The 26925-nt window shown below is 31.9% G+C and overlaps 1 protein-coding gene across 1 annotated transcript in view; it reads right to left on the bottom strand.

The window, feature by feature from the left end:
* Positions 1-647: 647 nt before the first annotated feature.
* LOC129224155 (ADP-ribosylation factor-like protein 13B) overlaps positions 648-26925 on the bottom strand; it is a 60827-nt gene continuing 34549 nt past the window's right edge. The window contains exons 2-9 of the mRNA XM_054858572.1: positions 20113-20183; positions 19512-19761; positions 18599-18704; positions 16915-17117; positions 13121-13232; positions 8588-8834; positions 5079-5270; positions 648-1542 (exon numbers count right to left, since the gene is read on the bottom strand). Coding sequence (XP_054714547.1) covers positions 1436-1542; positions 5079-5270; positions 8588-8834; positions 13121-13232; positions 16915-17117; positions 18599-18704; positions 19512-19761; positions 20113-20183 — 1288 coding nt within the window. The 3' untranslated portion in view covers positions 648-1435. The remainder of the gene's footprint in view (positions 1543-5078; positions 5271-8587; positions 8835-13120; positions 13233-16914; positions 17118-18598; positions 18705-19511; positions 19762-20112; positions 20184-26925) is intronic.

Below are 26925 nucleotides of genomic sequence, written 5' to 3'. Positions count from 1 at the left end.
CCATTTCAACATAAAATTTTGACTTTGTGAAATATATAAATAAAAAAAAAAATTGTACATTCTAGCAAGAATTTATTTTGCATTGCATTCAAGATATTGATCATTGGTAGTTGACACAAGACTTAAAACATCACACAAAAGCGCACGGAACAGCGCATCAAAAAATTGCTTAAACATTTAGACATTAATGCATAGAAATGAACCATATTGCTTTAAAGCAATCTGGATGTGATACATAATAACATACAGGCACTTCTTATGGCATTGAATGCAGAAAATTGAACTTTTTTTTTCAAGTTCAAATTTGTTATGTGCTAAAGTGAGGCATTGAAATCTTGCAAAGTGTAACAAAAAGAAGCACAAAAAGGCTTCTAAGATTGTGCTAATTGTACGCAAGATGTGAAAGAAAAAAGATTTTGGTAAAATATCAACATCCAATACAATACAACATACAATAATACTAACATTTATCTTGGTGTGTGTGAAAGGTAAAAGACTAATTTTCTTCCTTCTCATGTAATAAAAACATCACAGATACAAAATATTAGCAAATGTTTAATTTAAAAATATTAACATTTCTCTTCCTCTCTTAGAAATCATTTTTTAAAAATTGGTGTAATAGAAGAAGGGCAAAAAAAAAAAAAAAAAAAGTCAAATTTAAAAAGCTGCTCCAAATTTAATTTGATTTACAAAATTACTTATGCATAAACACATTTAATAGCACACTAAACAAAAGCAAAAGAAAGATATAATCCGAGAAGCAAACACAATTTAAAATGTTGCAATAAAATTTATATATAAAAAATCAAACAATGAGTCGGTGTGGTCCCACTTGCGGCCAGCTGGCTGCATGCGGCCCACCTTTTTTGTGTTGTTGCTCCTTGACCTTTCTACTGGGAAAAGTACTTCAAGTTGGCACTTCAAAAAAAAGACATATTTTCTTCAATAACATTTGTAAACTTACAGAGGACACTGGTAAACTTCGACTAGAAAAGCAGAGCCAATCATCACATTAATCTCTCAAACGTAAAATAAAGTGTTGCTAAACAAACATAATGAACTTCTTATAATATAACGTGCAGTAAAAAATGCTTCGGATAAAATGTGTAATACATTCCCTTTCTGGAATGTCTATGTCTCACACATTCCAAATTAAAGTTTAACCAGCACACGGATAACATAAGGTTGGATTACATTGAATTAAGTGATTGAAACTGTATTGAATAAAAATTAACCTTGAAACAGCTATTTCTACATTTAACTTTAATGTTTTAAGAGAGGATGAGAAACAGTATAAGACAGAAAAATTCGACTTTGCAAAAATATGACTTGAGTAATATATACATTCATATAAAATCATTTCAGCTTGTCTTAAAAACAGTAGTCATGACAATATAAAATCTATTTTGACTTAGATGAAAATTGAAGATGATAGCTAACGCACTGAATCAGACCAGGCCTCAAATCTCTTGTTTGAACATCCAGCATTTGTCACCTCTCGACATGGTTCCAATTCTTCAGCTAAAGCCCAATTAATTTTACCTGAAATATAAATTAAAATTGTACAATCAAGTTAATGCAATAATTTTGCACTAATAATGAAAGTATCTTTGCTGTATTTCTTTATTTTACGACGAACCTGTTCAAATGTAACAATGATTCAACCCTTGTTCTTCCAAACTTCAAAAAAGATGGTCAACTATTGCTGCTTATTGCTCAAAAGATATAGGGTTTGCAAAACCATTAATTGGATGCCTCAATAGGGAAATTGCAACCTATTAAATGTTTATATTTTGACGATTGGATATTGTTAATTGACCCTCAAAACTAAAAAATTCACCATCGCCGAATTTTAAAACACCGTGATTGATTTTTAATGAATTTTTAAAAATCAACACACAAAAGTGCGCTCTTCTGAAACGTCACAAGCTTATGTCACAGGGCACTAATGGGCAGCCTTCCGCCGAAGATCCCTTGTTTTCGCTACGGACATTTTGACCTTGCTGATATTTTTACTTTTTAGAAATTCAATAATTCTTTTGAACACACTATGGAGGCTGGATTTGTTAAAGCACAATCTAATAATCTTCCTCAAGTAACATCAATGATGGTATTCGAATATTTCCGAGAGGATGAGAGGTTTAATGTTCCAGAATCGCGAGGAGGTAAGCCTTACGTTTCGTCTTCGAAGTCAACTGCACGTCCTTCGGCTTCTCCCGCGCCGGAAGAGCGCATGACGTCACTTCCTGTGCCATTTGACGTCACAAACGCTTGAACTTTAAAATTTTACTTTAAAAAAACTACTTATTGTATCGCAAAAATTTTTTCACCTATGATGTTCATACATGTTACTCTATCATATAAAAGTAAAATTGAAAAATCGAAAACTTCCCTATTGCCAAATTGATTAACTCCACGTTTAAAAAATCTTCATTTCTGCTTTAATAGTGCTTTATCAATGCTTAGCATGTGATTTTATATTAAAGTTTTGCTTCAGTACATTTCTGACCATGTGATGGCAGAAAATGTAACACGAAGGCCTATTTACGCCAATGGATAACACCATCTTCTTCATAACTGTTCTCTAACCTTTTGTTTTATGGAGTTAATCGATTTGGCAAAGTGAGATATCCAGGGGCGCCGACTTGGAAAAATTATTGAGGGGGCTGGGCCAGTCATCACCGGGGGTTTATGGGGTTATGTAACCCCGCGGAGGTTACCCCCCCCCCCCCCCCCCCCCAAAGAAAGGTCCTTTTTCGTGCCTTGAAAATGCCAATTTACATACTTTCTGGTGTGTATAATTTAAACAAACAAACAGTATGTGACATGGCGTTTTCAAAGTAAAACAATCCAAAAATTGGTATACAAATTTTTCTGGTTCAACTAGATCATGCCACTTGTCTTAGTAAGAGACATTTTTTGTTCTATTTTATGGGGAGTCATGCAGTGCCGTAGCTAGGCATGGAAAAGGTACGCCGCTTGACTTGCATTGAAGGGCACTCTCAGAAACTCCGACTTAAAAAATATTGGGGGAAGGGGGCATGCCGCAGGAAATTTTCTAAATCTGAGATGAAAAATAGTGAGTTTTAAAGTTTTTTTAAAGCATTTTAAAGTCATATAATCAACATTAGAACCCCGAAAAGTCGACAAGCCCGACACATATTTTTTGGCTTTGAAAAAAGGAAAAAATAAATACGAACACACACAGTATTTTTGTAAAAAGGTAATTTAATTTAAGCATGCTTTTTAAGACCAGTTGTTTTTTCATTAGTGATATCGACTAACATATTCAAGTGTAAACGCAGTCTCTCAATGTCTAGGTCACTTTTGAAAATCTCAGTTGATTTTTCAAAATGTTTCACCTTTGTTTAATAAAAGCAAGCACTCTTGTTCAACTGCAATGACCTGTGTGCGTCCAGTTGATGTAAATCGCCCAACAATGCAAAATTGCACCATTTTACAAACCTCAATGTATATTGCCTTGTAGTACACTCGAGTCCCGACCTACGCGAGGGATGCATTCCAAGACCCCTCACGTAAGTCGAAATTTTGCTTTGTGGAAAAAGGTATGTGTAAAATTTTTTATAAACGTACCCATTTATTTTAGACACTTGTAAACACCCCGTCAAACTGTTAAAAACCATCTCTTAACTCTACTCTAACTTTACATTCCTGTTTCTTACATAAAGAACTGAATGTTACTTGTTTTTTAAAAATACCATTTTATTCAACATAAAATACTGCTACGATGTACAAAATCAATAATCAATGGGAAAGAAAGAAAAAATAAACCGGTATATGGTAAGCACAGTATATAGTAAGAAAAGCAAATGCATCTTTAGTGGTACTGAACAGTCGATCCATTAATGATATTTGTACACAATACATGAGCAGTTTCCATTTTCATAAATATTTGCATTTTACTAAGACACTACTCGGTGAATTTTTACGGATTTCCTTTTCTTGACTTGTAATTGTATGTATGGAAGATTCACTCATATCTAATTCTCGTGCTACCTTCAACGCATTTTTAGTTGAGCTTCAGCTTTTCAAGAAGCTCTAGCTTTTCTTTAATTGTCAGAAACTTTCTCCTTTTATCTTCACAAACTTTAAATGAAACAGCGCTCTTAGGTGTCATTATAGTTCATTAACTTTCGCATTTAGAATGAAAAAGGAACTTCCACTCTCAGCGATGCTAAAAGGAAAAAGATCCATTCATGAAAATGAAAAAAATTAGTAGCCAAAGCCGATACGAACACACCGCGATTCCCTCCCGAGAATTTTCGTGTTACGGGTGCGGAATTCGCGTTAGGTCTGAATACTGGAGAAAAAATCGCGTTATAGCCATTTCGCAAAAGTAGCTGGAGTCAACTGTATTCCTTTTGGATTTTGAAAGTGTGCGGTGAGCTGCCTTCGTTGTTTTCACTTCTTTGGTATACGTCGATTCCGAGGAAGGGAAGGATCATCATTTCGTGAAGGTTTTCTTTTAAACACAATTCTTAAAAGTATTCAAAATTATCACGCCTCCCATTTTATATACAAATCATGCTCTCATATATTTTTTCCGGGTCAGCAACACTTAGGTGAGCGCGCCGCAGCGCTGCCCACCGGCAACAGACTTGACCCGTAATTCGCGCACTATGACAAATTTTTACAGTACTTGCAGCACTGTTACACTATCATTATTCACACCACTCGTTTTCAGTTAACCTGCTTACACAACCGTAATAATTATTTGTTTTAACTCATTACTGAATGTATTTTACAAGGTAAACTATCTTCAAATAAGGAAAATAAAAGATAAATTCATGAGTTTAAAAAGCATAATGTAATTAATAATTTTTTTGATTTATTGGGGGGGGCTCTGCCCCCTCAAAAATATTTTTGAGGGGGCTCGGGCCCCCTCAGGCCCCATGGAGTCGGCGCCACTGGAGACATCCAATTATAACTGCTTCAGAATCTTTTAAAAGTATCGACATGACATCCACAATGATGAAATTTCTATACACTAAAAATATCAAATTGTAACACAGAATGAGTAATAGTCTAAGAGAAAAAATTAATTTTAGATAGCTTACCGTTTTGATGAGTAGATCTTTTAGGTGACATGTAGATACTCGGTTGCCCATTGGATCCTGATTCCATAGAAGGCCTTAAAGGCGGCAATTCATTAAACCTTGATACCAAACTCACAGAGTTTGAATCCATTTGTTCAGGCATCACACGATTCTTGAACCTTTTCTTATTCTTTTTGCCTTTTTTCTTTGAATCTAGAAATTAGGAAAATGTGTAAACATTTTTAAGATCATTTTATTAACTTAACAATAACAAGATGCTGTAAAGATTCATATGCAGGGGCGCCCCTGTGTCAAACAAACTGGATCACTGTCTGGGGCAGCAAATTTTAGGGGCAATATTTCAGCTCAAGTATCTAAAATACCTTTTTCATTAGGAAAAAATTCCAATCAAAATGCAAGCATGGAAGCTTGAAAAGCAAGTGAAAGTTCTGTTACTTGAGTGAATTATTTAGCTGTCACTTCAGTAATACTTTTGCGGCTGTTGCAACATAGTCTACTAAAACTAGTATCCAGGAGAGAGATAACCCTCAACATTTTAATTGACCCTTTAAGTTTTTTATTGTACTCCCTCTTCCTCTCCCCACTGAAATAAAAAAATAAATAAATAAAACATCAAAAAAATGTTATTACTACACTAAAATATTGTCCCCCAACATTTTAGTGTGGAAAATTTTTGAATGATCCTCATTGTGCACACTTAATCCATTAAACATGAACTAATATTAGAATGAGCAGTGGGGGGGGGGGGGGATTTCATAGAGCATTCCTCTCAATCTTCATCATGAATCCTGGGCAGCCAGAGGTTCAGAATGTTTGACTGAAACACCCTGCATACATACAGTGTAACTTCTTTAAAAGGCACCCTTATTAAGGATTATATTAATTCTAGAAATTTATTTATTCTAGAAACACATATGATTTTTATTGACTATGAAAAGGCTTTGGATCGTGTAGATAGAGAAAAACTGTGGTCTATAATGGAAAAAAGAGGCATTCCTAGACATCTAATCCAGTCCTGTCAGTCTCTTTATCAAAATACAGACATACTGATTGATACAGAGAAAATCAAAACTAATCAAGGAGTACGTCAAGGTTGTGGTTTATCCCCAACCCTTTTCAATATTTATATTGATGATATCCTGCGTACTTGAAAAGCATTAGTTAATGCTGGTATTAACCTAAATATGTCAACCTACGTTAATACATTACTCTTTGCTGACGACCAGATTATTATCCAATCAAATGAAGACGATCTTCAAAGATCCACCTACATACTCCACAAGATATGCCAAGAATATAATATGAAGATCTCAATCCCGAAAACTAAAACAATGGCATTTAGGGGTAAAGAGCCAATTAGAAGTAAAATTGTTATTGATAATAGAATTATTGAACAGGTGAAGCACTTCAACTACTTAGGATGTGACATTACCTTTGACCACGACAATGATGTCCAAAACAAACTACATAGGTTTCAACACTTATGCGGAACCCTTACAAGAATCCTAAAGGGAAAAACGAGAAAGGACACACAACTGAAGTTCTATAAGGTTATGGCGGTGCCAACCTTACTATACGGCTCTGAAACATGGACTTTGAACAGTCAAGAAAGTAGTAGAATTCAAGCAGCAGAGATGAAGTATTTGTGATCACTGAAGAACTGCACTATCCTAGACAAAATAAGGAACGAATTCAATTAAAGGGAATTACAGATATTCAGCCTAAATGAAAAAATCACGGAATATCGCAACGATTGGAAAAATCATGTTCGACGTATGGCACGAGGGAGACTTCCAAGAGCTGCCTTTTATTACAGACCAAGGGGCAAACGAGACCGTGGTAGGCCCAGGAAACGGTAAGGCGACCAAGAAGCCGGAACAGGCTATATGCCTAATCCTTGAAGAAGAAGAAGATTAAGGACCAGCATTTTCAAGAATAAAAAATTCCAAAAATTTGACATTGATGTAGCACATGTTAGTTCTTTCGTACATTCAAATGTCCACATTTTTGCTTCCTTAATCAGAAAACATTATCCAAATCAATTTACAAAATTTTGGCATATTTTTTTTTTTTAAACGTCTTACATTGAAATTGGGTATGAAAATATTATTAGAAAACAAACTTCCACAGATTGCAAAAACCACAACTTTCATGAAAAATTATGTTTACATCAATAGATCCCTCACAAAATTCTCAATCACAGATTTTCACCTTTCCCAAAAAATTTGAAAGCAAAGATAAACCACTTTTAAAGTTATATTGGTTTTGTACATGGCCAATTTGGATGGTATTTCTGCTGAATAGTAACTTTTTTTAGCCTAAAAACTCTCTTTTGAAATGCATTATTTCTTCCATAATGATATTCTTTATTTTAATAACATTAATTTGCAGAACTCCTTCTCTAGTGGTCAAAGGAATCTGACTGATGGGGAGGTCCTATGTTCAAATCTTAGCTGGGGCATGGATGTACTTTCTCTCTCCTATCCTAGTCCTTTCTTTGTTGAATGTGCTGTTTTGCTGTGAATGGTTGCCTACCTCATAAATGGGTCCCTATGTATTGTGGAAGTTGGACTTCAGGGGAAATTTAAGGTACAAGTGGAAAAGTGATGCAGTGCACTCCAAATTGCCAGTCTAGCTGGCACAAAATAACAACCTAACATTAATTTTAGATTGAGCTAGTATTTCTAGTTTTGTGCTAATCCATGTATAATACTTTATAAAAAAATTAATGATTAACAAAATAAAGTCAATATTTTATAAAAAGATTTCCATACATTAGGCACTATTTAAGAATGGTTAAGGTCCATTGCAATTTTTCTGAAAAAATTGTTAAAATTTTTCAAGGAAGCATTTTCTGCAATGCATGAAACAAAATAACTGATGTATTTGTTTAGTTAAGTGTAAAAGTCAAGTTTAATTCCAAAATGTACCTTTTTTTGGTATTAAAAGTATGAATATTTTTAAGGTTTTGAGGAAGAATACACGGTTGGATTGAATTTTGCAGAGGAAAACATGGATAATAAGTACAAAAAGCAAAAATTGCAGATCTGCAGAAAGATTTTCATTTTTGTGATAAAGAACAATAAAATGTTTGAATTCAGAATTTTAACTACATAATACAAGAGAGATGCACATATGAAATGAAAAAATTAAAATGGTTTGCATACAAATTTGATTACTTATCTTCAAATGCTTAGCCAAACTCCTAAATCATGAAAAAGTCCTTTTTTAATTCTCTCCAATGCATATTAAAAAAAAAAAAAACCTTTATATCATTTCATAACAGTGTAACAAACAGATTCACAAACAAACAAACTGCAAAGTCCTTGAGTGGAAACAAAGACTTCACCTCCTTTCTCACTCATTATTCTGTCAAACAAAAATCTGACTGGTTCTATATTTCTAATAATCCCTTTTGATGAATAAAAAAACACAACTGAATAAGAATTTACAAAACACAACACAAAAATAATATGAGATTGTCAAGTACAAAATATGAGAAATATTACCTTCATCTTGGCTGGACAGAAGAGAAAATGAATTGTAGCCATTGCATGAATGAAGTTCAGGTATGCTACTCCTTAATTCTAAGTTACAATCAGAGGCAATTGCTCTCTGATTCAAAGGCTGTGGATGGAGAATCACTTCTTCACGGTTATAATCGTCTGCACTATTGGTTGGACTAACATGAATAACCCGAACTGTAGGTGTAGTTGCTTCAGCTACTTTTTCACTTTCCTTCTGTTCAAGTTCAGCCTGAAAAGCAGTTAGTTCCATTTAAGTGCTTCACACTGAACAATTCACAACATAAAGTAAATACGGTATTTGATTGAGTTAAGCCTGAATCTTAATAAAGGGGAAATAAGGCAAAACCAGTTTAGACTGAACCAGTTTAGAGGCAGTGGCGGATACAAGGGGGGGGGGGTCATGGGGGTCATGAGCCCCCCCCCCCCCCAAACCAACATATGAATGCCCAAATATATGAATGCTTGCTTGAAAAAAAAATTTTTGAATTAAATTTTTGGGGCATTGTACGAATGGGTGGATACAAGAAAGGGGAAAGGGGGGTCATGGGGTTATGACGTCCCCTCCCAATCTGCGACATTGCTTTGCAATATGTTATAAGGTTTATTGAATTTGAGTAGGTAAAATGACCGCTTGAAAAAAAAAGGAAAGAAAACCTGACCTAGACAAATACCGAGTAAATAAATTTTGAATTCCTTTTTTTTTTTGGGGGGGGGGGGGTATTACATGTCACTTTTCTATTTACATATACATAATTATAAAAGGTGTCGACAGTAAAATAGTATATTTGCTTGAGTCATTCTTTGCTTTGAGCCGTCCTCAGGCGCCAGTTAAATGAAAAAAAGTAGCAAAGAAGTGTCTGGCGCCCACCGATTGCTTTTTATACAACAAATTTAACCGACGACCGCTATTGTAAAACTATTTCCTGTGCTGTAGGCATCGATTCAATTGATAAATATTTGAACGTGTAAATATTTTATGTAAAGTCTATGTAGATAAATACTCCCTTCTTTTGTGATTGTGATTTTTAGGTGCATCGTTTTTGTTCATGCTGATTTTATTTTTTTAATGTCTTGTAAATAGTTATTTAGTTTTAATCAGTGTTTTGGAATCAGTGTCGTGCAAGTAATGTAAAATTTCAGTTTCGTGTGGCGAAACCTCGTTATACGAGAGTTCTCGTAAATTCAGACGGAAGCTGTGCTGAGGAAAGCTGCGTTTGTCAAGAAAGGTCCACCCAAAAAGCAATGAAGCGTTCGGGTGACAAAACTTTGCTATCTTTTTTTGAAAAGTTATAAAAAAACAGATAAACACGAAACCGATGGATCCGGAGTTCCTGCATCAGACTCGGGGGCTGCGACATCTTCGTCCACCTCCGATTTTTCTGCTATTGAAAAGAATCAATCGGTGAGTATTTGTCAATGTCCGAATTATATTCATAAGATATTTAATTTTTAGTTTGATTTTCACCGCATTTTGTGTTATTTTGTATTTTTCTGCATACAAAACGGATGTGTCGATTATCTGCAAATTTAAAACCTAATATGGATGTGTGTCGAGTATTACGCAAATATTAAATCCATTTATCATGTTCATAAAACATTTAACTTTTATTAGATTTTCGCTGTGTTTATTGTGTTGGTTGATGGTGTGAATACGGCTGCAATATGATATTTAAGTAAATAGAACGTATGTTTAATATTACCTTCTTGACCTGCGTTTTAATGAAATGTGTCTTCCCTGGGTTTTTTGAAACCTTGAACTTTTTTACTGAAGTAAAATACAAGTTAATTGTTATAATCAGATATATGAATGAAATGAACCATTCTTACGGAGGTATCAGTACATAAAATATTAAAAAGAGCTGTGACCAGACCGTCGTAAGAAGATATTATCTTGGTTTTATTTATTATAACTAATATGCTTACCAGAAAGTCAAAAAACTAACCGTTTTTGATTAGTGTTTTATCAACTCGTATCCGAGATGCCCATCACATTCAAAGTCGCTATGTAAATTTAAACAGGATTAGAACTTTGTTTCAGTAAAAGTTTTAAGTTCTCCGTCAGATCAGGAAATTTCAATTACTTTTCCTTCGCTGCTTTTCCAAGATTAATCCCAGAGGTCAAACCAAGTGATTTATTTCGACTATTTTTCTTGTTATTATTTATATTTTTGGAGATATTAAGTCTATTTGTCTATTTCTTGTAGACGATCGGCGATACGATGATGTGAAAAAAAAAATCTATAGAGCTCAAAACAGTGCTTGATTTTTTTTTTTTTTTTAAATATCTCTCTATGTTAAGATTGCTAATATAACATGTTTACATATTTAATTTAAAAAATGGATATGGTTTCTGTAATTTCTTAGATTCTATTGTAATTCAATTCAACTAGCAATTTGAAATAACACTTCTTAACTATTTTCCTACGAAATTAATTAAATTGTCATCCAGCTAATGGCTCATTTAGTGCTTTTTGTTGACACCTAAAGAAAAAAACCTAAGTTCTAGAAAATTATCGTACGAACATTCCCTTGAGCATGACCCCCCCCCCCCCCCAAAAAATGAAATGCTGTATTTGCCCTTGTTTAGAGGGGTCAAAAAATGCACTTTTTTGTTACATCATACAATTTTAGTAAAACTATTCAAGAATATGTTGCCAAAATTTCAGTGAAAATTGTTGATAAGTTTCAATGCTATGAGCACTTAAAGTGGCTGGAGATTCGAAAACATTTTCACAGCATTTTTTTTAAACGAATTTTTTCTCGAAACAACTTTTTTCAACTGGTGGGCATTCTAGCTCAAAAAGTTATTGACCCATTGTTCTGAACATTTGTGTGAATATTCTTTACTCAATTATACTCTATATGAACCTAACTCTTTAAAAATATTATTAATAAAAATATATTTTTTTAATGCAAGAAATGTGAAAACAAAATGTAGGAAAACATAACATTGTAGTCGCCCCCCCCCCCCCCCCGAAACGCCTCGAAAACGTGCAATTTTCATCTTTTTTGATCACAATTAGGTTCATATTCTTAGGAAATATGTTGTTTATGAGAAATAGAAATTGTGGGTTCGGTAATGCCTACCAGCAACAAACTCTGATAGCGAATCCCCATGGACAGCAGCTTCTAACTCCACTGATTCTGGTGGAAATGACTTCAAAACATGACAAGGCGTACTTCAAACGATGAATAAAATATCTTCTAAATTTAAAGAAATTCCGATTTCTTTCTTGTTACAAAAATTCATGAAAACACTAAAATTTTGACCTCCTAAATTGGATTTCCCCTTAAGATGAAAATGTCAAGCATGCTTACTTTAACATTGATTCTAACATATTCCCAGAAGCATAATTTTTTATACGAAAGTTGGATATGCATGCCAGGTTTGAATAATAATTCTGAATTATAACTAAAAGCTGCTACAACAAACTTCAGGTGCTGCTATACAGCATGATTTAGAAAATCTTTTAAATGAAAGCCTACCTAGGAACGAAACTTGAAACATGTTATGCTCAAAACTTGAAAATGTCTACTTGCATCCGCATTCCTTTGCTTCTCACTACCTCATATGCACTTAAATATAGACTCTAATATAAATTGAAACTAAAAACTTGATTCAGATACATTATAGCTCTCCTGCAATAAAAAAAAAACTAGGCGTCGCGTTTGCTACAGTCTTTTCTTCTCTTTATTTAAAAACCTATTAATCTAAGTTCACTATCTTTATTATTAATTTACAACAAACAGTTTTAAGTACAAAATTCATACTTTATTAGTTACTGAATTCAGTTTAAGTAATTCTAGTGATTCTGGCAAAATATAAAAGGACTATACAATTGAAATGTAAAACTGATTTTATTCTAAATATCTTGCAGTAAACTGATTTTTAAAAAAAGTGGAGTCAATATAACAGGATTATCACAGGAAAAATGCCATAGGAAAGGAGCAAAAAGTCTAAAAATTTCAGCCTGAGCAATTAAAAAATAGTAGTTTTCATATAATTTGTTACTTGAAGCAGTAATGGGCAATGGAATTTTATTTATTTGAATTGTAAGAAAGCTAAATAAACATTGAAAATGAAAAAAAAATCTGCTTCCTGCAGCAGAGGCCAAAAGATAGCATTTCATTTCTTGAACTATCAGTATCAGAAAATTAAAATAAAGTAATAAGAATTGCTTTTCAAAAGAGTATGATAACCTACAGTGTTGCCCCAGATGTTTTAAGCTACACACCACACAGTAGAATTACTTTATTTACAAAGAGGACATCGTCATACAAGATAGATTTATATTACAAGAGAGCGGAAACAACACTCAAGGTATTGGCGGGAATTGAACCCACGACCTAAGGCATAAAAAGCAAGTGTTGCTGCTTCTCAGCCAATGAGGCTCTAAACAATTGCTTTAAAACAAAACGAAAAAAACAAACGTAAGAGAGGTATTATGAGCTCTTGAATTTTTTTTTCTTATGTGATTGAAATTGCCTTAATGAATAGTGAATTGGTAAACAAACCTTTATCATGCTGCATGGCTTGAAAGGATTGCCAATGATTACATCATCATCATCATCATCATCCTCTGGTTCTTTTTCATCTAAACTTTTCTGGCTCGCTGCCAATTTTTCTCTTAATAAAAATATATAAATTTGGAGTAAAATGTCTTACACTCAACAGAAAAATAATAATTGAAAACATTAAACACATGCAAAGCATATAGACTTCATGAGAAAATTGCATTTTGAAAAAGCATTATAAGTGGTGAAAATTGCATGATTCGAAATTTTATACTAATGAGCTCTTTTTTACAAGTTATATAGTTAAGAACATATTTATCATTTAACCTTTTATCCCTCCTCATATTTATTAGTATCCTGAAACACATTTATTAATTTATTTTGAATTCAGTTTGGCTTAAGAATAAATTTAGAAAAATAAATTTTTCACACCCTTCCCCATCTATCAGAGGCTGCTAAAATTTAGAACAGGTACTGTCGGCCCCGTTTAATTGACAATTGTCAGTTCCAAGAAATATTGTTGGATTAAGCAGGGTATTTTATAAAGTGGGGAAATTTTCTTTAACTTTCTAAATTAACAACATTTGTCTTAAAATGTAATAATTATAAATACCTAATATTATAAAGTTTTTGAAATTAGCTAAGTAAACAACAAAATAGTTTACTAATTTCTTCATATAGTATAATACATATGAAAATCATAAAAAAGTAACTTTCAACTTGAGTTATGAAATGTTTCTTTAATGCCTTATTTCAGTACAATGCAATTTCAGTTCAGTGCAATCCATTAATAATGGATTGCTTGCTCCAAAGTGTTTTGGAAATATTTTCCCAGGTCATTTTCTCCTTTCTTGTCTGCCGTTTTATCTCCCCCCCTCCCACCCATTTAATATTTTGAAATTTATCATTGTCCGAAATGTATATATTTCTTTCAATTATTTAGTTTAATTCTCGACTGTGTTGTTTATATTTTGTGATGGCAACAAAAGAAATTGGACAGAATGGAGGAAATGTTTGATGAAAAATAGAAGTTTTTTCTCTCTTGTTGAAGGCGAAAAATATTGTTTTATGTTTTTATGTCAACAATAGTTCTTACTTATTTCTATTTTATATTTAAAAATTTCAACAAAAATATTTGTGAAAGCTGATAAATATTACTGTGTGCTTTATTCTTTTAGTTAAATAGGGCAAAAAAAAAAAAAATGCTCTCTCCTTGTTCTCTGTAGTGAGCAAAAAGTAGGATTTGCAAAAAAAAAAAAAACCTCACTATTTTAATTAAATTGAGTGTGCACAAATATATAACGTAAAATAGATACAGCGAAACGTTCAGCAGAGGAGGGAGGATTGATTAAATAAAGAAAGGCAATTTTTTAACAAAAAAAAATTTATGAAAAAAGCAGTAGCAAAAAAAAAAAAAAAAAAGGTTGTGATGTGCAAAAAGTAGCGCCTGTACTATTTTATTTAAAATATGTAAAGTAAAATAGATACAGCAAAACTGTTGGATAAAAAAAATCCACATAGTAAAAACAAAAAGAAGCATTGTATCAAATAAAATTCAATTTCCCAATATTGAATCGAAATCCAGGCATGATGTCACAGCAATTGGGAAGGAACTTTTTCGCCTCATCTTGACGTCGCAGCTAGGTAGTGACATCATGATAAGGAGGAAAGCTTTATTTTCCCCCCTGATCAGAACGATGCTAGAAGATACCATGTGTTGCTTTAAATTTATAAAAAATAAGCTAATGCATATTTTAAAAAAAATCTGAAGAGGGTGAAGTTTTGTGACTACTACATACTAAATTTTCAGAAAGAAATTTCTCATACTTTTTGTGGGATGGGTTCAGAAAGAATTAAACAAGGAGAAAAGGGAAAAACAAAGGTTTTTTCAAAATTTCATTTAAAAAGTGTAAAAAAAAACTACTGCATATTTTTTATTTTATTATTTTTATTTTATTTAATTTATTTATTTTTTTTTAATTTCATTTTATTTATTTATTTTTTTTTTATTTTTTTTTATTTTTTATTTTTATTTTTTTATTTATTTATTTATTTTTTTTTGTGAAGAGGGTGAAATGTTTTAACTACTACATACTATATTTTCAGAAAGAAATCTATCATAAGTTTTGTGGGATGGGTTAAAAAAGAATTAAACACAGGAAAAGCAAAAAAATAAAGGTTTTTTCAAATTTTCATAAAACATTGTAAAAAAAAAACTATCATGCATTTTTGAATTTTTTTTTTTTTTTTTGAAGAAGGTGAAAGGTTTTGACTACTACATACTAAATTTTCAGAAAGAAATCTCTCATACTTTTGGTAGGGTGGGTTTAGAAAAAAGTTAAACCCTGGAAAAAACGCAAAATAAAAAATTCACAAAAAATTGAAAAAATGGTCAATTATCAAAATTTTTTAGGTCATTACATTTGAAATTAAATTCCCTACACTATAGTTCGAAAAAGATTTGCCTGGCGCGATTGGTTATGGGTGTCTGTGTTGGGGTTCAGCTTTGAAATGCAGACCCCCGGGGTACGTTCAAATTTTGTGCCAAGTTTCAGAACTGTAGATGCTATGGGGGCTTCTGGCCATTGGGTACAAACAAAGAAAGAAACAAAGAAACACTGTCTTATCTCAACGGACAAATTTGAAAGGGATAAGGTTTACATACAAAAGTTTTAGTGCAACAACTGATCTATCACTGAAATGAGTAAGGTATTTCTCATATCCATTTTCTCATATACCATTTTGTAACATTTGAGGCATTGAGAAACAAAAGGATGTAAGTGGGATTTTTAAAGTTTTGAATAAAATGAGTTTAAAGTTCAGATCCTAAGTAGGCTTTCATTGATATTTTTTTCTAAATCATGTCATACAGCAGCACCTACCAGATACTAGTACCATCCCTTGCCTCAATGCAGAAATGCAGAGGACAGTTTCTCCTACCATTTGTATTGTTTTTTTTTTTTTTTTTTTTTTTTTTTGGCACTTACATCTTATTGCTTCTTACTGCCTCATTTGTAGCAATCATATACCACTAAAGGTACTAACATTAAAGAAAACACACAAAATTAGTATCTTAGTACAGTGAAAATTATAATGTTGCACAATACTTTTTGTCATTGTCTTATCAATAAAAACCAGATGCAAACTGCTTGTTAGATTTCAAAGCTAACGAATTGCAGTTTGTATGTCCAGTCATGAACTTAGAGAGAGATTGATAGATCGGATCAGTTAGATAGTGGAGAAGATCTAACATATTGCACATATGATGGCATCAAGTCAAAGCTCATGCGAATCTGAGCAATAAAATCAATTGCATGTAAGACTTTCTACACTAAAACTAGTTGAGTAAATAATTTTTAAGCAAAACATAAAAAGTATCTTTAATAACTATTCCTTAGTTTACCTCCTCCTCCTTAACTACAAGATACTTATTTCAGACAAATTGGATTCTTATTAAAGAGACAACCTTCAGAGCATGTTTCCAAAGGAAATGCCATGACCCAACTTGCTATTTGGAGTATGGACATAATAGTGTTTGCATAACAACCTGAAGTGGACCAATACCTCCTTTGCCCTACCCCATTTTGCACCAGGAAAAGAGTAGGTAGGTCCAAATCTTTGTCTGAAATTATCCACTTATTTTTCCTTTTTAGGGAATTTCCTTATCACGGTTTTGAAGAACCTGTAGTGAGCCAACATTTTGGCCGATATGGACAGGCTCTTAGCGACAATTAATAATGATAGTAAAATTTTGTTGTGATAGAATGTAAGTTCATTCCATGATAAATTTATACCTTTCTTCTCTAATCTTATTAACTCGAGCAACTCTCTCAGCTTGTTCTTTTTCTTCTAATCTTCTTTGCTCACTAATTTCCAGCTCTACTCTTTGATGCAATGACTCAAAATCTCTGCTTATCAGTCCAATTAACCAATTAAACCCTTCTTGAATACCTGGGTCTTTTATTTTTGCTTCATCAAAGATGGTACAAGATGCTTCCTGCAAAGCACATAGAAACATTGTGAAAAATATTTGAAAAGTCATTTTGAAATAAATAACAATGAAATCATGTAATTATGTGTTAACTTTGATTATAAAGTTGAAAAAGAAAACCCACAATTTGCATTCCAGCAAATGCAAGCATATCTGAAAGTAACTTTGGTTTAGTACCAAATCATGGGTGTGGTGGGACTGGAATGCGCTGACGTTCCAACGCTTTTCTGCTAGGTGGAATGTCGTTCAGGAACAATACTTTGATTAACAACTATTGTTCATTCATTTGAAAATCCAATGTTACCGACAAAACATATTCGTTATACTCTAGTCAAATTTTAATAATACCTAATATATATATATATATATATATATATATATATATATATATATATATATATACACACAGTACCCGCCACTAATAAAATCACTGGATTATAAAATCAGCCACTTTTTAAAATCAAGTCTGGAAGAACAGAATCATTGCAATACCAAACATGTTAAAACCATCTTTTAATAAAATCACTATCGCCGTTTTATAAAATCAAACTTTTGGATATCATACATAAAAAATTGTTGAAGTACCACTAAGAAGTGAAGGAATTGGTTTCAGAAGATAAGAATATCAAATTTGCCTCTTCATTTTCAACAGATTTCAGAAAAGCTCTTGATAATGTATGATGCACTTTAGAACAAAGAGGAAAATGTAATGTTGAATGTTACAAAACATTTTGTAAACTCTCTAACAATATCGAATCTTGGCTCTCTCAATTCTGTTAAGCAAACAACAATACACCGACATTTTAAGATCCTTGTGCAAATAATTATTAAAAAAATGTACCTTATGTTTAGTTAAAATGATAACTGTATTTTAAAACACTTAAAACAGAAATAAATTGAGTAATTCAATTTATTTTCAGAGTATTTAAACTTCAAAACCTTTCATTTTTTTGAATGCAGGTTAATAAAATCAGCCACTTTATAAAATCAAATGTCCTCAGAAGAATGTGATTTTAATAAGTGGTAGGCACTGTATATGGGCATTTTTTAAAATATTTTCAAACTTTTTTTTAATAGTGTTATTTTAAAGTGCATAAGCAAAATCAAAACATGGAGAGGGAAGAGATGTCATATATTTGGCCACTTATTTCACTTGTTCAGGATTTGTCATAATTCTTTATTTCAATACTGGTTATTAGTAAACAAGAAATAACACAGTCTTGTCTACTGCATCTTTCTGAAAAGTATTTTTACTGTTTCTTCATTATGCTACAATTACGTTGTATGCGATGCAATCCCTTTGAGGAGGTTGCTAAGTCACGATGCATAATAATTCTTTCAATATGATGCAAACTGAGTTTGGAGAAATTTTTTGCACCATAGTTCATCATCTCTTCAAGTTATAAGATACTGAAATACTGAGATCATTATTTTAATACATATATATATTAAGTTTATAATAATAAAGTCATAATATAAAAACTTACAACACGAGTAGGACACTTCTGTTCATTAACTAAGGTTTCTAAATCCAGGCGGCTAACAAGTTCTGTTTCATCCAAAGCTCCAGAAACATCTTGTTTGTTAACAAGTCTATCAAAATTTTAGAAAATAGGAATAAGCTTTTAAGACATAAATTTAAGTAGATGATAGACAGAAAAAGTTTTCAATTAACAAAAGAAAAAAACCCTAACTTGAAATACTAAGACTGAATGAAACAAAAATAATGATATTAATGCAACTTTCAAACAAATCATTTTATTTTTAACAGTATTAAAATTTAAAAAGGTTTATCAAGCTCATGCACTATGAATAAGATATGAGCATTAAGGATCTGTTTTATTCAAAATATATAATAAAAACACTAATTTTACTTTCAATTTCATATTTCTAAAACGATGAACATTACTGTTCATATTTTATCTGGGCAGCTTTTTGAAATAATGAAAAACTTACAAAAAAAAATCTCAATGGGAATGGGATGTTTATTTTTCAATATATCGTCGCCCCAGAGCAACAGTAAGATATCTAATCTGAGAAATAACACTAAGATATCTTACTATTGATCTGAGGCAATGATACATTTACTGCTACAATGGTACCGCACTGTGATTTTCCAATGCACTTATCACCAATAGGGAATTTTTGAATATTTCATGAGAGAAAATATGTATAAAAATAATTGTATGAAACAGAAAACTAAATTATAAAACTTGAATACTTAGTACAATGACGTATAAAAGAAATATTATGTCAGCGAAAGGTTACAAATTATACAAAAGTTAAAAATTTTTTAGCAACTTCCTTAGAATAATCTGTTTCTTAAAGAAAAACTTATTTTACACCACATCTATAACAAATAAAAGCATAAAGTAACTAGAAAAGTAAAACAATACTTACAAAAGCATTGGCTTCCCAGCAATTTTTTCATTTCTTAAAACATTTCCTATTTCCACTTTACATTCATCAAGGCGTTGTGAGTCACTAGCATCCACTACAAATATAAGTCCATGAACTAAGGCATAATATTTCTTCCAGATACCACGAATCTTTGGACCACCTCCAAGATCATATATAGTGATATTATATTTTCCATGTTTTAAAGAAATGCTAGAGAAACCAATGGTGGGCACAGCATCAGCAGTAGGTTCTGAAATTTTTGAAATATTTGTGTTTCATTCAAACAAATAAAGTTAAACCAGTGTATCTCAAAATTCTTGAAGTAAACATTGAGATACGAAGGAAAATTAACATGAAATTGAAGACAAAGGGATTGGGACTGGAACCTTCTAAAAATTTGAGTTAAGAGTACAATATTCTAGTTGTTGGACATCAAGTGATCCTGAATTGAATGTATTTCAATAAATTTATTTTTGTTTTAATTTAGCGTATTGCAGTACAAAATGAAATCTCAAGGGAACAAGTTATATTTTAAACAAAGCATTACACACTCCTAATATCATGTCATTTGTAAATGGAAAACTAAAGCAACAATATTTACCTCCAAGTAAATGTTTTGCAGTACATGTTTTGCCTGCATTGTCAAGACCAATCAAAAGCAAAGTAATATCTCTGTAAAAAAAAAAATAATAATAATATCAATTACAATGAAACAATATCAAATATTAAATTTTCAATGCAAATATAACTTATTTTACAAAGAATGCTTTTTTAAAGAAGAAAACTCATTTGGTTTTTATCAATAATTTTACATTAAAAAGCGAGTGTATCTATCTATGTATCTATGTCTGGCTTTAACTTTTTCTGAATACCAGAGAAATGATGATCAAACCAGTATTGAAAGATTTGTAATTATTTAGACATTATGTTTAGGCAGATTTTGTTTTTCTATGACTATAATAAGAAATTTTCTATGACTATATTAATTAAAACGTAAACTCTCAAGGACATTTCTAGACAGAGAAAAAGCACACTGGTATGAAAGTTGGCACTTTTGCCAAAACCTACCCTCCGTTCTTATTTTTTCAAGGTTGTTTTTTTCGCCTCTGCTAACCTCGTTTTTGTATGGCTTATATTTTCTCTATCATTTTCTTTTTAAAGCGGAAATGAATGAATAATATGAGTTAATGGCAAAGTGGAGGAGAGCCATGGCTGCCAAGAGCCAAGGCAGGCCAATGTCAGTTTGATTGTCCTCTCACCATGAAAATTATAAAACTCAAACTATACTTCCGAGCCCCCTCCTCCCAGGGTCGAGCCTTTTGTTTTGGACCAGGCTGACATGGCCTCTTGTCGACTCGCTAATTAATTTACCGACACATTTGGCAAGAAGGGATGAAGCTCCTAAAGTATACCGCTGAAGGCTACAACAATCTACCACAGGTGGTTGCATGAACCGCCCTAGCCCGCGAGATTTAAAAGGGGCCACCGAAGGCAGCTAATCTAGCTGTGGCTGTCTAGTGTACTGCAAATGTTAACTAGTCATGCATGGTATATGCAGAGCTGCCAAATGCTACGAAAAAATCGTAGTTTCTACGATCATCAGCTTCAAACTACGACCCTATGAAAGCGGGTCCAAAAATTATGATTTTCTGTTTTTTAATTTATAATCCCAAGAACGAAAAACAAACACATGAAAACTAAGCCGGTAAGTTCAGCAAAACAAACTTCTACACCTCTGCTGACGGTCTCTGCGGTCACAGTACCTCAAAAATGATCAAACGATCAAAAAATATGTTGTTGTCGTGTGCCAGCTAGGCTGGCAATTTGGGGTGCGCTGCATCACTTTTCCAACTGTACCGTAATTTGGTATGAAGTCCGACTTCTACAGTACACACATGCCATAAGGATCCGTTTATAGGGTAGGCAACCATTCACATCACAACACAGGGTTCATACTCAATTTGGATAAAAAATTTCCATGACTTTTCCAAGACTTTTTCATGACTTCATAAAAATTTTCATGACAATGTTATACAAAAAATGTAATGCTATTTAATGTCAAACTTGCCAACTTTCAGAAATGGGATTTAGAAAAACTTTTACGTGAATGCCACTACCTCAAGGGAGCACATACTTGTGACTGAAAAAATATCCGTGCACACTGCAGAAACTAATAAATTATTCTTTTTTGTCTTCATCATATAAATTCAAGTACAGTAAAAATATAATGAATGCAATACATTGATGTTGAAATGTCTACTAAATAATTAATAAATAGGGCAGAATAGTAATAAATGTGATAAAAATTGAATAAGTCATTACTAAGTTTCCAATAATAAATTCACTTCATAAAAACATTGCCCTTTGGTGTCAATAGTGCATCTAATCACCCATGTTATTTAACAGTATATTCATTTATTAAAGTAAAGTCACGCTTTTAGTAAATTCATTTTTCTAAACCAGATCAGACATATTTCAGCTGGCCACAAGGAGCAGTTTTGCGAGCTGTATGTTGAGCACCTCTGTTTTAGAGTATTACAATTCCCCTATTTCTATGTTCTATTGCCTGACTAAAGCCTTCATTTCCTAACGCCTTCAAAATATTGTGATTAACTTTGATATTTTTAACAATGAAATTTTTACAAGTAGTTGAAACGAACTCGGACGCAATTGAATTACACTTTTTGAGGAGGAGTGGCAAAATCAAGAACATGCATGTCCACGACTACAGAATATAAAATATAAGAAGAGCTGAAAATAATGGTAAATTTTAAATTAATGAGGCCCCAGCAGCAAAATCACATTACAAAAAAAGGCGAGCGGCTGTTACAGAAGCGGATGAAATTGGATTTCAAAATTCGGATTTGTTTTTGAAATTGTTCAATTTATATGCCAATATTGCTAAATCACCCAATATTTCCAGCGCTCTTTTAGTTATTGTAATTTTCTCTCAGCCCAAAACATTTTTCCATGACTTCAAATCAATTTCCATGACTTTTAATGAAAATATTTGTTTTCAATGACTTTTCCAGGTCTGAAATTTGTTAATTTTTTTTCTATGACTTTCCAGGATTTCCATGACCCGTACGAAATCTGACAACAACACATTCACACAAAGAAAGGACAAGGACAGAAGAGAGAAAGTACGTCCATGCCCGAGCCGGGATTTGAACCCGGACCTTCCTGTCACAGTCAGACTTCTCCGACCACAAGACAAGGCAGGCGGCATCAAAAAATATTTCATTGCTTATTTCATAACTACAAATTATTCCAAACACAGCGAAAAAGTTTCATCACTTTAGTTCAAATATTTAAAAAGTTATGAGTTAGTTTTAGCTCATGCTCGCTATGTGTTCTTATGCAAAAGAATCTTAAATTGCTTTTTCTCTGTGATTTTTTTTTTTTTTTTTTTTTTTTTTTTTTTTTTGTGTGTTTTCATGTCATTAGAATCCCTAAGGATTTTTTTCTATTAAAGATACAGCTTTAAAGTAAAACTTTTTGCAGTCAGGATAATATATTTAACAAAACTGTGCATTTAATAAGCATTTTATAAATTACTCAAATGTTTAGAGCATGTTAACCTTTTAAAAACAATTTTTTTTTAATTACGATTTTTTACATAATTAATCACAGAAAATTTTCCAATACATATATGGGTCATTCTCACAAAAAGGTGACTTTTAGACAGGGCTGCGGAGTCGGAAGGAAAATGGCCGACTCCGACCCCGACTCCTGGATTTTGAAACGCCCGACTCCAACTCCGACTCCGACTCCGGATTTTTTTTTTTGATTTTTTTTAATTGTATTTTTTAAACTCCCTCTCTCCATTCAAGGGAAGGGGGAAAACCTCTTAACAGAGATTGAAATATTAATTCCTTTTTATGAAAATTTAGCATTTTGTTTTTTATTGTAAACCCAAAACGTCATACAACGTTAGAAATTCAATTTAAAAATCAAACTTTCCAATAGTTACGAGTTAAAAAGTGAGATGACTTAAAAATACCTTTTAAAAATTTTGAAAATGATTATCTGTAATTTGCCCCCCTTTAATGTTTAACAAATATATATTGATCAAATCGTGTGCTTTCAATTTTTGAAAGCTGTAACTTGAGAGAAAAAAAACTTTTTTTCTAAATCCAAGTTCTTGAGAGGGAGTGGTTTGCCCCTGGTGACATCCATCTAGTAGATGACACCCAAAGTTAATTTCAGAGTTTATAAAAAATATAAATACTTTAATTCTGAAAATTTTCACGAATATATTTTAAATTATATTTCATCAATAAAATTTCAACGAAAATAGGGCACATATGCGTCAGGAGCTAATTTTACACAAAACGCGGCGGTATATAAATTTGTATGAATAGCTTTTACTATACCTATATTTCTTCTTCGCTAAATTTTTTATTTAAATTTTATTGGCTGCTTTAGAATTAACCTAAATATGAAGATTTTAAGATTAACTGCAATTCTTGAGTGTTGTAATCAAGAAATTTTTTACACTTATTTTGTTACATACTTTTTAGTGAGAACCAAGCTTACAGAAATAGTCTTAATAAAGAAAAAAAACATTAGATTATTTCATCGAATCTTTTGGATTCGTGCTTTCGAGCCAGAACTTCGTTGAATTTGCCGATCACACTTAAACGTTTCAACCTTAGCTACAGGCGTCGACTTACAAATTTGTTACGTTTCTTTTACTATTTTAAACTGAGATAGAACAAAACACTATATTTCTATTTTTATTTGAAAGTGATTACTTGAAAATGTTATTCAACAAAACCGTTTGCTGACAGTTGCTATTAGTTAAGTTAAAAAGCAAGCAAACTAGGGGACGGCTACAGAAAGTTCGGTAAGCATTCAAGCTAGCTGATTGCCATAATGGCAGTTATTTTCTCATTAGTATCTTTTTATACATGTAATCGAACCAATTGGTAATCAATTTTTAAAAAATGCAAGGAGAGTCAGTGAAAAGGAAAGAAAAAAAGAAGCCCGGAGTCGGAGTCGGCATGTTTTCCAACGACTCCGACTCCGACTCCTTTATTCTAAAATCAGCCCGACTCCGACTCTTCGACTCCGACTCCACAGCCCTGCTTTTAGAGTCCCTTAGTAATAAATAATAAAAACTTCAGTATATTCCTTAATATTTTTTTCATGTATTTTAGTTAAGTTTTGAACTAATTAATTTTATGCATGACAATTAAATAAATTTAATATTTCAGTTTTATTTTTTAATAAATGTTGCTTTAAAATCCCCTCCGTGGACGTCCCTAAGTCTGTGAGACAAAGCAATTTGTAATTGGTCTCAAACTGTTTAAATTGGTTTTAAATATCTTTGATTGTATTAACTAGCTAAGAGTTCTAAGATGTTTTTAAAATAAAATTTAAAAAAAAATAAATTGTATTTATAAAGAAAATGACTCATAAACTTTGTCCCTAAGATTGAAGTCTCCCTCCGTGGACACTTAAAATAACTTAATAAATACATAATAGAGGGCAGCAGAAGTCAAGTCCATATAAGGTAAATGGTAGGATACTTAGCCATTTTGTTTTCTAGTGATCAACTTTAGTTCTCTTGTACACGTGTTGGATTGTTGTGTCTAAATCTGGTTTGGCAAAGTTCTTAGTGTATTCGCCGTGGTCATCATACAAAAGGTAAAATAAAACTGTTTTTGTATTTGAAACATCATTTTTAGATAGCAAAAGCAGTATATTTGAAGGCATTCCATTTTTTTAACTTTAAAATCAAAACTCTGAAAAATTCTAAAGCTTACTTTTATCTCCTCGTGGTCGAAGGAAGAGACAAAGCCTTAGAAAAAATCATAATAAATTTCAGTTTGCTAAACAAAATATAGGGCAATTTTGTTTTGTATTTTTTATAGAAAAGAAATTAAATTTGACTCTTAAAGAAGTTCATTTTGTCAGTTTTTCTGTTAAATGATTTCTGTAATGGTTTATATATATATATATATATATATATATATATATATATATATATTCTATGTATATATATATATATATAAATATATATATATAATAATAATAATAAAAAAAGTGAAAAATATTGAAAAGACCACACCAAGAGCCCATAGATGCGCAACGCAGCAGAACTAAAAAGCCAAGTAAATATAAATAAAATTCTGTTTGCTTAATTTTATATATATATATATATATATATATACATATATATATATATATATATATATTCTTTTAATAGTAAGAAAAAAATGGCAAAACCAAAAAGTAAAAAGAAGTCAGACGTTCAAATCCAAAAGAGGAGGGAACAAAAGAAACTTAGCATGAGACGTGCTAGACAGAAATTTAAAAAAAAAATCCTCTTATGTTTGAAAAAAGTAAGAAGAAAGAGAGAGAATGTTACTACCAAAGAAAGGCTAGTGGAAAAATTAAATGTGTTCAAGAAATGAATGAACGTAAAAAAAGAAAAATAAGAAAACTTTGGAAAGAAAAAGCAAGGAAATATCGTACACAAAGAAAGTTGGAAGGAACTGAAGAATTAATTATAGATGCACCTCCAAGCACCTCTTCTCACTTGGATAATAGTAACTGCCATGGAAAACAAGAATTCTGGAATTTTGAGAGGAAAAAAAAAACAATAAGAAAAAACCGTTATAAACTAAAGAAGAAAATAGAGGAATTAGAAGAGAAAGACAAAAAATTAAATACTGGACTTGAAAAATATAAAAAAAGATTCAGCAAATCTCAGAAAAGTGAAGAAAAGAAAAATGAATCACCACGAGAAAAATTTCGAAGAGAATTGAATAGTCAAGATAGAAAAAGCAAATCCAATGTGTTTAGAAAATTATTGTTTGCCTCACAAAGTGAAAAAGACAATGCTACAAGTTTTGTCTGGTAAAATTATGAAAAAGTATCAACTACTCAATAAGGTAAAAAAAATAACCTCAATCAAATTGCTTAGCAATTATGGTAATAAAACTTACAAAACTGTGTCAAAAAGAGATTTCACAGAAGAAACACAGCTAAATGTTCAGAAATTTCTAGAATCTGACAAATCAAGTCGCTTGTGCCCAGGGAAAAAAGAAACAATTACAAGAAGAAAAGAAAAAAAACAAAACGTTATTTAAATGATACTATGTATAATTTGGATAAAATGTTTATAAAGGAATGCCCACAACAACAAACTCTTAGTTATCAAACTTTTTGTTGTCTCCGACCTTTTTGGATCTTATTTCCGAAAGTTTCCGATCGGGAGACATGTTTATGCAAAGTTCACGAAAACATAAAGCTTTTAATAGTAAAACTACATAGTCTTGTTATTATAAATGAAAAAAATATGTCTCAAGTTCTTAAAGCAACATGTTGTGATCCTCAGAGAGAACTTTGCCTAAATCGTAAATGTGATGCCTGCAAATTAAAAGAAATTAAAATAAATGACTTT

This window comes from Uloborus diversus, chromosome 6 (genome assembly GCF_026930045.1).
Source record: "Uloborus diversus isolate 005 chromosome 6, Udiv.v.3.1, whole genome shotgun sequence".
Classification (NCBI taxonomy): domain Eukaryota; kingdom Metazoa; phylum Arthropoda; class Arachnida; order Araneae; family Uloboridae; genus Uloborus; species Uloborus diversus.
This window is presented reverse-complemented; position numbering and strand designations above follow the sequence as displayed.